At 42.3% G+C, this 12,420-nt stretch overlaps 1 protein-coding gene across 1 annotated transcript in view; it reads left to right on the top strand.

The window, feature by feature from the left end:
- The window catches only part of MPP4 (membrane protein, palmitoylated 4 (MAGUK p55 subfamily member 4)), a 58,917-nt gene that overhangs the window by 10,121 nt on the left and 36,376 nt on the right, over positions 1 to 12,420 (top strand). Inside the window, exons 5-9 of the mRNA XM_006889085.1 lie at positions 2,691 to 2,822; positions 3,761 to 3,842; positions 4,929 to 5,014; positions 6,441 to 6,512; positions 7,129 to 7,325. Coding sequence (XP_006889147.1) covers positions 2,691 to 2,822; positions 3,761 to 3,842; positions 4,929 to 5,014; positions 6,441 to 6,512; positions 7,129 to 7,325 — 569 coding nt within the window. The remainder of the gene's footprint in view (positions 1 to 2,690; positions 2,823 to 3,760; positions 3,843 to 4,928; positions 5,015 to 6,440; positions 6,513 to 7,128; positions 7,326 to 12,420) is intronic.

Below are 12,420 nucleotides of genomic sequence, written 5' to 3'. Positions count from 1 at the left end.
TAAAATAGACAAGCTATGTGTCTCTGGGACATAGATGAGGTTGGAGAGGTGAAAAAAATGGGATAAAACTATACTCTTGAAATAGGTGCACTGTTACGGGTGTTGTCAGATGTCTTTCTAAAATTCTGGGTTGATTTCTTTGTGGGATACAACTCTATCCTTATTGATGGATGAACAGCTGAACACACTGAAAGGCTCCAGTGTGATTGACTTAATGTTATCAGGAAGAGAGCCAATCTGCCTTGTTTATGAAGAGTTGTCCAGAACTTCCCATGGTCCTTTGTTCGCCAAGAAATTATTCCTCTAAAATTCTAGGAGACAGTCAAGGTAGCATCCTTTCCAACTCAGGAGTATTTGAAGCTTTGGATAGAGTGTGATAGAGTATTTGGAACAGAACGTATGTTTCTGAGTACTTTTATGAGAGGGCAGTTATATGAAGAACATTTGATTACAGAACAGAGAACAACTTCTTAATATTTACCGATTTTGAGATCAATTTACCAACATATTAGAACTTTAAGTGAGTATTTAGAACAATAGAATTTATGCAGGAATTATCAGCTGCAGGAATTATCTAGAGAACTTCCTGAATTTCAACTAAACTCTGCCCACTAAGCCTCAGGCAGAGCTGAAGAATAGACTTCCCCGCTCCATGTGATGAAAACCCGACAGAGCAGGCATGGAAAGAAGCCAGGGAACTAATTTATTCACATCCTGTTCCACATGGAGTCTTGGGTGTTACCGAAAAATTAAACCCGCAAGATATTTTGATTACTCATTTTACCATAATTACGCATTTGATTACTCATTTTACTAGAAAAACACCACAAAAGTGGTTTTGTATTTCAGACTCGGGAAGAGCACTCTGAACTACCTATGCTTGCAAGAAATGAGATAGCCAAGAAACAAGAAATTTGAGCAGCAATAAAAGACTATCTTATGCGTTAATTAATCTCTTTGTGCCTCATCACCTTATCTGTCAATTGAAGATGGCAAATGCATCGGCCTCAGAGTTGTTGTCAAGATTAAGTGAGTTAATATACATAAAATGTTTAGCAAAGTGCTTAATATATTTGAAACTGAACACAGGGTGTGGCCTGCCAGTCACTGTGGCCAATTAGACAGAGGTGGGGCTTTGTAGATCAATATAACATTTTATTAGCAGGTCTGGAAAGCAGTAAGATATCTCTCCAAGACTGCTTTCTCTTCTTCCATGCAGTTAGCTTTCTTATGCCCTTTTCATACACTCATCTATTTGACATATAATTACCTTCTTTCTTAGCTCAATGACTCTCCCACCTGGGAGTGAAATTTACATCCCACTAAGTCACAGTGTCTCATATCCTGATACTAAACTGCCCCTTAGCCTTTCAAACTATGTCAGTGGTGTATTTAAAAACATTTGCTTAAGGATATACTCTTTTCTTTTAAGGTATAAGACCATAGCTTTTGGACCTCTGATCTAAATGGAGAGTAACACCACTTTGAATTGTCTGTCGTGCTGGTTTATCAAACTCAGAAGAGAACATACACTTGGAAGAAATTAATTATCAGAAATGGTTGATAGTTCAAAAGAAAAAAAATACCACATGATTCTGAAATACACTCAGTGAAAGTTAATCAGTAACTATTATTTTTTATCATTTTTTAAAAAATTTGTTATTAATTTCAATGAAAATTTACAGAGATTTTGGGTTTCCATTCACCCATTTTTGCACTTTTCTCCTCTCCCAACCCTCCCCCCTAGTACACTACCCTCCCCAGGTCCACTCCACTATGCAGCCTTCACTCTGGACTCCTGTCATAACAAAAATACCTAATCACATACCCATTTTAAACAGTTTTCTCCCTTATCTGTTTCAATACAGTATACATTACTGAACCCATCTTTCTCAGTCTCCCCCCAACCCCGAGGTTAGTCCTGTTTTACAACAGTGGCACCATGCCATATTTGTCCTTTTGTTACTGAGATACTTCACTCAGCATAATGTCATCCAGGGTCACCCATTTTGAATAATATTGCATGAGTTCCTTGTTTTTCAGTGCAGCATAGTATTCCATTGTGTGAATATACCACAGCTTCTCTATCTATTCGTTTGCTGATGGGCACTTAGGTTGTTTCCAACTCCTTGCTATTATGAACAAAGCCGCGATAAACATGGGCGTGCATATATTTGCTTGGATGTCAGTTATGGTCTCTTTGAGAAACCAGTAGTGGAATTGCTGGGTCAAATGATATTTCTATTTGCAACTTTTTGAGAAAGTGCCATACCTCCTTCCACAGTGGTTGCACTATTTTATACTCCCACCAACAGTTAATAAGGGTTCCAGTTTCTCCACAACCTCGCCAACATTTGTTGCTTGCTGTTCTGTTAAATTTTGCTATTCTGACTGGGGTGAGATGATATCTCATAGTTGTTTTAATTTGCATCTCTCTTAGAGCTAGGAATTTTGAACATTTCTTCATGTGCTTGTTAGCCACCTGAACGTCTTCTTTGGTGAAGTGTAACATTTTTTTTTTCATCAATAACTATTAGGAAGGATTTCAAACAAAGTACTTGAGATCTATTAAGATTCCTCTCTCATGTGTGTGTTGGTGACAGTGGTAGTTGCTGTGTGTACTCCGCAGTGTTAAGTCACTATCTGTCCTAGGTGTGATGTTTGTCCACCTTCTCCTTCTCTGTCTGCAGGCCTTGCTTAGTGCCCATGACACTATAGCTCAGAAAGATTTTGAACCCCTGCTCCCCCCACTGCCAGACACTGTTTCTGATAGTGAAGAACCAATGAGGATTGTTTGCTTGGTGAAAAATCAACAGCCTCTGGTAAGGAGACCATTGTATTTTTCAATTTCAATTACATTGTTGCTATGTGCTGTTGAGTTGGACCTGACTCATAGCTGACCCTCCAGCAGGTTTTCAGAGGTCAATTTCAATGTCAGTTGCATGGGAGGAGACTGCACATTCCCCCACTCACCCAATAGCTGGTGATGGATTTGAACTGTGTGCCTTTGTGCTGACAATGCAACTCCTTTCCACTAGGTCCCTGGAGCTCAGTATCAATTATACGAGAGTATCTCCTTGGATGATATTCTTGTCTGTGGTATATATAACAATTTGAGGCATTTAGAAAAATATGAGAGGAACTCAACAATAAAAAATGGCTACAGAATGAAGGAAAGTTGACATGCAGTGTTATTGAATGAAACACAATGTATAAATTTTGTATGCAAACCAATATAAAATAAATTTTTTTAAAAAGACTTACAAACTTAAAGACTAATAATTTTTGCTTATAGTTTCAAACATACTACATGCTGTTAATGCTTCCGTGAAGAAAATATTTCCATTTAGTAGTTTTCTTTTTTAAAGAACTTTAAGAAATAAGACATAGGCATTTTATTTCTTTATTTGACTCTGATGGACACATATATTTCACTCAATCTCAATGCTTTTCCCCCCCTTTATCAGTGGGCTACAAGTAAGGAGTTAACTTTGCTAAGAATAGTTTCTCTAACTAGATTATAATTCTGGAAATTTCATCTTTAAGAAGATATACATTCTTTTCTCTCTGCTCAGTAGGAGGCCTTGGAGACCAAGATTGAATAACTTTGCCCTTTTTGACGTTATGACTGGAGGGCATCGGGGCATTACATGGCCATCTCTCTAACTGATATAAGTATTATCTGAAGGCCAGTTATGCTGCACTGAAAGAAAAACAATTCTACAACTAAAGGAGAGATTTTGTTGTTTTCTCTCTTCAGGGAGCCACCATCAAGCGCCATGAGATGACAGGGGACATCCTGGTGGCGAGGGTCATCCGTGGTGGACTGGTTGAGAGAAGTGGTAAGCTGGAGAAGCAGAGTACAAATGAGACCAGAAAATAGGAAACTCTGGAAATAAGCCTCACTGCCTGGTTAAGGCAAGAAAGAGGCAGGAACCACTGTTCTCATCCTGGGCACCGTACTAGTATTCTCTCAGTTTATGTGTGTAAGATCATCCAACAAGGTATTACCTTGCCGTTTTATGGATGCAGAAACTGAAGCTCAAAGAGATTAAGTGACTAACTTGCCCAAGGCTGCAGAGCTGGAGCCAGGATTCGATCCCAGGTCGGCCTGACTCTGTACTCCCAATGTCCCTCTTCACTTGGTATACCTGCTTCAAAAAAGTGGGAGTCTCCTCCTTGCGGAGTGCCATCTGTCTGCTCTTTCTACTAATTAACCACATTGTCTTCCTTCACTGCTGTGTTTCTGAAGTGAGTAACTCTACGCCTACTGCTCCTTGTCCTTGCTACCGACAGCCCTTTGGCATACGTACCCCAGCGTTCTAATGGGAGTTACTCCTGAGAGTTCCTGTTTACCAACTCTGTTAACTGTTTGTTCATCTTCAGTTATGTTTTGTTTTTTCTTACCACGTTCAGTCATGTTGGCTACACTTTTATTCAAATTTTCATCGCCTTTGATTTGTTTCATGATAACATCCCCCTTCTTGTCTCGTTTCTCTTATGAGTCCACTTTTTTGCCTCATATTTCTCAAGAAGTTCATATTCCCATGTTTATCTACATTTTCCCTTCCTCTTCTTCCTTTATTTTCTCATGACTGCAACATCTTGACTTTTCATACTTTCTCCCAGTCAGTGTTCTGGTTCCAGTTTACAGCACCATATGAAAAACATATAATAAAAATATCAATAACACACACCCACACACACAAAAGAAAAACATAAACATAGAACCTTTAAATAATACCAGATGTTTGTGAAGAGGTAAGAAGGGGAATTTTCATACAATTGTGATTATTATTTCAAAAAATAAACCAAAACAGAGTTGCAGAACATGTTTAATGAGTTGTTAAATATCTGTTGGGATATGCAATGCCAGAGTTCACCAGGTTCTCTAAACCCCTATTTCTTTTGTCCTCATGGTTGCCTAGGGTTGTTGTATGCTGGAGACAAACTGGTGGAAGTGAATGGAATCTCAGTGGAGGGCCTGGACCCTGAGCAAGTGATCCATATTCTGGTAACAGCCTCCCCTCTTATGTATGATTTAGTCACAGGCAAAGTTCAGTGGGGCCCATCAATCCCATAGTGTGTACATTACTGTGTCGTGAGGGGAACTTGGGTGCCTCTTGACAGCCTTCTCCCTCCAGACTTTAAAATCTTGTCCCTCTGACCTGCCCTTTTCCCTAATTGTCTGGCCTTGCTAGGAGGGTTGCCCTTCTTCAGCTGCAGCTTCAGTTCTAGGGAAGATGGCCAGGCCCAGACTCCTCATCACCTTTGTTGCTCCTTTGGAAAGGAAGCTGGGGTTGGGAGGAGAAAGACTTGAAACTGAGCGAGCCATAATTTTCCTTTACCCATTAGTTATGTTCAGAACGACCCTGTGCATGTAGAGTAGAGCTGTACTTGGCAGGGTTCTCAGTGGTTGACTTTTTTGGAAGTAGACCCCAGCTCTTTCTTCTACAACATCTCTGGATAGATGTCAGCCTTTCACTGGCAGCAGCTGAGCACATTGTAAACCATGTGGCACCCTCAGGGGCACAAAGTCACACCTTACTTACTCTTCTAACATTTTTGTACAGCTGAGATCTGTTTAACATCCCCCTTGAGAGCAGGTTTGAAGAGAAAGAAGTCAACAGAAGGAAGAGTCGGGGAAAGGGAGATCCTTGTTAGCCTTGATTGGAATTAGAGATTTATTGATTGGCTCTCTGCATCTTTTTTCTTTTTAGGTCCTATTTTCACCCTTCAGATATTACTTGAATCGTAGCTTAGCTGTAAATAGTCATAGCAGCAAGGCCTGGCCCATCTCCTCCATACACATGCTGACTGTGAGGCCTGACATTGTCATGTATTAATATTGATGAATGGTGTTCTCACGGGGTTCCTAGCAAGTGTAGGCTTTCACAGAAGTGGCTCTGGAATTGAGATGAGGGATGGCACTATACAGAGTATGCAAAGCACCTACATGCTTTATGAGCCACTGCTCATATTCCCTGTGATAGGCAGATGCAGTAAAGTAAGCTTAAAGTACTGTAAATCCACCTTGGTCCTGCTGATATTGCCATAATAGTGGGATTATGAGCTGACCACTGAACATCTCTTGTCATAAGGGTTGGCACATAAACAGATACTCGAGAAATGCTTACCATTTATGGGCGTGAGGAAAGAGTATCAGACAGAGACTCATCTCCTCCCAGGACTTAGAGAAGACAATCCCTGTGTGGGCTATTCTTGGTGGCAGTGAGACTGAGGGTCCTTGAGATGCCTGGCCTCAGTGTGGCTTTAAGCAGAACTGTCTCATCACAATTCCTGGGTGATGACAGCTGGTAGTTTCACGAGAGTACCTGTGGGGTACATCACCTTTAGATGTGGGCCCATTTAGTAACTATCTCATCTGCTGAACCCCAATAACCCTGTGATTTATCATCTCTTCTTTTGACATTTTCTAGGCCATGTCTCATGGCACAATCATGTTCAAAGTGGTTCCAGTTTCTGACCCTCCTGTTAATAGCCAGAAAATGGTAAGAATTTACTGAACCTTCCTATCTACACAGTAAATGTCAGAACACAATGATGCCATTGTAGTTAGCTGCTATTGAATAAATTCTGATTGATGGCGACCCCGAATGGTATGGAGGGGAACTGCTCTGTCATGTTTTCTTGGTTCTATTCTTAATGGAAACAAGGCTTTTTTCCTGTTGTATTGATGGGTGCATTTGAGCTATGAAAGTTTAGGGACCTTTCAAATAGCAGTAACAATAACAGACTTAAATATTATGGATCATGTAACTCTCCTCTGCGGTATGTTGAATATTTGCTCAGTATAGTTTTGAATAATTTGTTCAGTACTGATGATGTAAGTGGAAGAAGGAACAAATCAATAAAAGGAGACAGGGACACCAAGAAGTCAAACAGGAGAATCACAGTAGTGAACATTTGACATTTTCCCTGAACTAGGAGTTTCTATTCCCAAAGCCGTTTTTTTCCCTATGGCCCATGGACTCAGTTTGGAGGTAAGTTCCCTCTCTTGGTAAGGCTGGGAAGGGAAGATAGGAAGTAGTTGAGAGTGGGGAAAATATAAGTTTTGGAAGCCAGTCAACAGGCATTCTTCTGATGTCCTTATGCACCTGCTGCCAGGTGTACGTTCGTGCTATGACCGATTACTGGCCCCAGGAGGATCCTGCCATCCCCTGCGTGGATGCTGGGTTGCGTTTCCAGAAAGGAGACATCCTCCAGATTGTGGACCAGAATGACAACCTCTGGTGGCAGGCCCGGAGAATCTCGGACCCTGATAGCTGTGCTGGGCTAATCCCTTCTAACCATCTTCTGAAGAGGTAAGTCGTTGTTTCTAGTCTCATGACTGGACCATCGGGAAATGTTTCCCTCAAGTTTCTATTGTTGAATGTTAGATGACACACAAGCACACACACACGCACACACACACACACACACACACACACACACACACGGGCGCATATACACACACACACACACAGAGTGACAATTTCAAATGTGAACTTATTGATAAGCTCTAATATCTTATGGAACTAGAAGAGTTATATCAGCTAAGAAAAAGGGGGAGGAACTACATGAAAAACGAAACTGGAAATATAAAAGTAGTTCTAACTCCTCTCACTAACCTTTCAAGGCTGATTTGATACTCCAGGCACTTAATCTCAACCCACCAATTTGATACCAACTCAGTATCACTTTGTGCTGCTGAGGTTTAACATCACCAGGGTGTGAGTGGAGTCAGAATGAAGAGGTCCAAGTCTTAGCCTCTGTGAAGAGATCAAAAATAAGAGAAATAGCAAAGAATATTGAGAATAGATGACCCCGGGAGCAGCGTGGAAATCAAGACAGAACAACATCCTGATCAACTGCTGCTGATGGGGCTGAGAACTGACCCTGTTTAGCAATAGAGCTGTCACTGACGACCTGGGTAAAAGCAAAGTCAGTGGAGTGTTGGAACCAAAATCCCAACTGAAGTGGAAAGAACTTAATGAAATTAAACTTCTTGGTATAAAGAGGAGCACAAACCATTCAGCCCCCCTGTCGACTCATAGTAACCCTGCATCAGGTTTGTAAGGCTCAGTGCTGATAAGAAGAGCCTGCAGGGGCTGCTGGGTTTGAACATACATCCTACTCTGCCAGGCTCCTTAAAGAAGAGCAAAGCAGTGAAGAAATAGAGGGGGAAGTAAGGCAGTGTGGTATTTTTTTTTTAATGGAATAAATAATACTAGTGGGAACAAGTCTGTTGAGTGGGAAGGTTTTATGCAGAAGAAATGAGAATTTCTGTTGTTAATGTCCTTGAGTAGACAGAAAGAAGTGTGGTCTAGTGTACCAGCAGAAAGCAGCTCTGGTGGTGTTGTCATGGAGAACTGGGATGCTAATCTAATGGTGGTTGGTTCAAGTCTACCAATAACTCCATGGACGAAAGACAGGCAATCTCCTTTCCTGTGATTTTCAGCCTAGGAAAATGTGCTGAAAGGTCAGCTGGAAGGCTCCAACCTGAGAGCAGTAAATGATGCTAGTGGAGGGGTTGGCATTATATAAGAGCATAACCAGTTCGTTCATATTGTGTTGTTGCTGTTGTATACGGTAGAGTCAGAACTGACCCATAGCTGACCCTCCACCAGGTTTTCAGAGGCTGTTTATCGTATGGGAGGAGTTTTCCCATCCTTCTCCCATGGAGCAGCTGGTGTGGACTTGAACCACGTTCTTTTGGGATTGCAGTGCAGCTTCTTGCCACTAGACCACCAGAGTTCCCTAGTAATGGGGGTAGGGCAGAGTATATGGGCACAGGTGAGCCTGGGCAGGACAGTGGAGCTTGTGGAAATTTTCTTCCAACTGTTGTTGTTTCTTGGTGAAAGAAGAAGTTATAAACCGAGATTCAAGGAGAGAGGTAAAATGTTGAAATGTTTCTGCAGAAGTTGGAAAGTCGACGTTGTTGTTGTTATGTGCCGTTGAGTTGTTTGCGACTCATAACGACCCTATGTACAACAGCCCTAAACCGTGCTCTATCCTGTGCCAATCCCATTGCCTCCAACACACCCATCCCGATTACCCCAGTCACTGAATCAATCCACCTCATAGAGGGTCTTCCCCTCCTGCGCTGTCCCTCTACTCTACCCAGCATGATGTCCCTCTCTAAAGACCCATCTCTCCTTACAACATGTCCAAAGTATGTCAGACGAAGTCCCAGAATCCTTGCCTCCAAGGAGCAGCCTGGTTTAACCCTCTCTATGATGAATCTGTTTGTTTTCTTGGCAGTCCATGGTACATTCAATACTCTTCTCCAGCACCACAGCTCAAAGGCATCAATTCTCCTTCTATCCTCCCTAGTCATTGTCCAACTCTCTGATGCATAACAAGTGATTGCAAAAAACATGGCCTGTATCAGGCACACCTTAGTCTCCAGAGAGACACCGTTGCTCTTGAGTACTTTAGAGAGGTCCCTAACCACAGACTTTCCCATCACAATATGTTTTTTTATTTCCTGGCTACTGGTGCCAAGAGTGTTGACCGTGGAGCCGAGCAAACTGAAGCTGTGAACAATCTCAATCTCTTCACCATCCATCCTGATGCTACCGACTGGCACCACTGGAAAGTAGATAGATTAGGTAAATATAGTGGGATGAATTCTAAGGGCCCAGTTAAGGTTAAATAGGGAGCTCTGATGGCACAGGACCTAGAAAGTTGCACAGCTAATTACTAATCAGTGAATAAGACAACATGTTTCGAAGGGATCAAGAGGTCATTAGAATTAAAGAGATAGGAAGTACCGGTTAGAGAAAGGGATGCTGGACATTTGGAGCAATGTTTAGTAGCTATCAATAATGAGAAGGAAGAGTATATGACAGTGGGAAGGAGTTGAAGAGATAAGGGCAAAGTCCTTGGAAGACAGGTCAAGGAACTGAGAGGCTACAGTGTTGAAAGAGTTATTTATGTAGCAAGTAAAAATCACCAAGATGTATGACAGGGATACTTATTGTATTAAGGACACCAGAGGGGTCAGTTTGTTGTCAGGTGCTGTCAAGAGTGACTCATAACAACCCTGTGAACAGCAGACCTGGACCCTGTCCTATCCTGTGCCGTCCTTATCATTTCTGATATACCTTAGCCCATTGCTGCAATCACCATGCCAGTCTATCTTGTGAGAGTCTTCTTTCTTGCTGACCCTCCACCTTTAGTAGCCTTGTGTCCCTTTCTAAGGAACAGCCTCTCCTAGCAACATGCTTGAAGTATGTCAGACAAAGCTTTGCTGCCCTTGCCTTGGAGGAGCACTCTGGCTCCACTTTTCCTGAGACATGTCTCTTTCTTCTTTTGACTGTCCATGATATGTTCAATGCTCTTCTCCAAAACCACAGCTTAAAGGCATCATCAATTCTTCTTCTTTCGTCCTTATTCATTGTACAGCTTTCAGACACACAGCAAGTGAAAAGACTATGACCCGAATCAGGTGCTCTTTAGTCTTCAAACTGGCATCATTGCTCCTCAATAATTTGGAGAGCTCCCTAACAGCAGGCTTTCTCCCAGTGCAGTGTGTGTGTACATATACATATATATACACACATATACATATATATATATCTCCTGATCTCCTGACTGTGGTACCAAGGATGAAATCCTTGACAGTTTCAATTTTTTCTCCATCAATTAGGATGTCAGATAGAGGGGTCATATTTGAAGCTGGGGCTTCTAAATAGAAAGGAAAATGATCTAGAAGATAGTCTGAGAGTGGCCCAGCCCAGTGCCTGACTGTCTCCAGGTCCAGTGGGATGAAAGGTCTGCATAAGAGAACGGCAGAGCCGACTAATGGAGCCAACTGTCTCTTCCTACAGCTATGCTGAGTGAAGTCAAGTTGGTAGCATGAAACCTGCCACAATAGCACTTACAAGGAGCTCTGGTGGCACAGTGTGTTAAGTGTTTTACTGCACAAAAGAAAATGGGCGGTCTCCTCCTGTAAAGATTTACAATCTCAGAAGCTGATAGAGGGTTAGATGAGTTAGAATCAGTAAGTCAGATTTGGGTAGCATTTGTATTACAAAACCCAGCAAAATCTACAAGTCAGGGTCCTTCCCAGCCTCCAAGAAAGGGAAAGTCCTCCACTTCTTGAAAGTTACAAGGGAGACAGTGACCGCAGGGAGAGCTAGGTTTCAGTGAGAACAAGAAGGCACAGGGCTCAGTTAAGGACGTGGCTGAGGTATGCGAGATTTTATAGACTGTCTGCTAACTCCTGAGGGTTAGTGCATGGTGGACGGAGCCTTAGGAGGGATTACAGTGCAAAGGATAAAGGGTGACCTGAGCTCTAGAGACGTCAGAGAGGATAAAGTCCTAATGAGACTAGACCGTGAGCTTTCTGGGCAGGAAGTGCTGAAGATGCTTAAATAATGGTCTTGCCAGGAACACACAGGAGTTTTTAGTGCACAAATAATCACAGATAATACAAGCAACAGACATTTGTGTTGCTTTTAGTAACTGCATATGAACATATGTATAAATAAGAATGTAGCCAATTTATTTAAAAGTCCGATGCCAGTAACTGATTTTATTTCTTTTGACTTTAGTCCCCTACCCCCGACCCTGTCCTACAGCAGTCTTTGTTGCTATAAGATTCTTATTCTTTAGACAAGTTTTCATGGCAGCTGCATACTTCAGTTAGCTATTAATCTCTTGGACCTCCTTGGCAGTGGTCATCCAGACCACATAAGGCCTGGGGAGGGGGTGACAAGTGTACAAAACACTCTAGGGGAAGGAAGTGAAGGCGGAGATCATACACCATGAAAAAGAGGCAGAGTCCCTACAATTGTCTCATCAGAGGGCAGAGCCAGATCAAGCCCTTCACGTGTCTCTGAGTCTCATTCTGAAACCAGGAGACCACTCAGAGGACTATTTGTCATTATTGTTGATTGCCATCTCATGGCTGACCCTCCAATGCGTTTTCAGAGGCTGTAAATCACATGGGTGGAGACTGCTCATCTTTCTCCTGGGAGCTGGTACATTTGAATTGGTTTGGGCTGGCAGCACACTTCCTTACACAGTTTGGCCACCAGAGCTCCAGGACAACAGGAGGGTGTTTAAATCATGTTCATTACCACATCTCCTCAGGAAGTCTGCTTGGAATATAGGCTGGTCTGATTTTTGAAGTGTCTCTATCTCTCAGCTTCAGCAAATGAAGTCCCAATCTATACAATTTATACTTCTCCCCCTTCTCACGTGACTAGGACTCGAGGAACTGGACTCACTCTTTGATATGCTATTAAAGTACTTTAATTATGGCGAGCTCTGGTGGCCTAGTGGTAGGAAACTGTACTGCAATCCCAGAGGTGCACGGTTCAAAGCCACCAGATGCTCTGCTGAAGAAGGAGGAACAATCACCTCCTGTACCAGTCAGATCCAATTTGACGGTACACACATAAAAAGAAT

Source organism: Elephantulus edwardii, unplaced genomic scaffold (assembly GCF_000299155.1).
Source record: "Elephantulus edwardii isolate Elephantulus edwardi_28Jun2011 unplaced genomic scaffold, EleEdw1.0 scaffold00075, whole genome shotgun sequence".
Taxonomy (NCBI): domain Eukaryota; kingdom Metazoa; phylum Chordata; class Mammalia; order Macroscelidea; family Macroscelididae; genus Elephantulus; species Elephantulus edwardii.
Note: the sequence above shows the minus strand (reverse complement) of the source record. Positions and strands in the feature narration are given on the sequence as shown.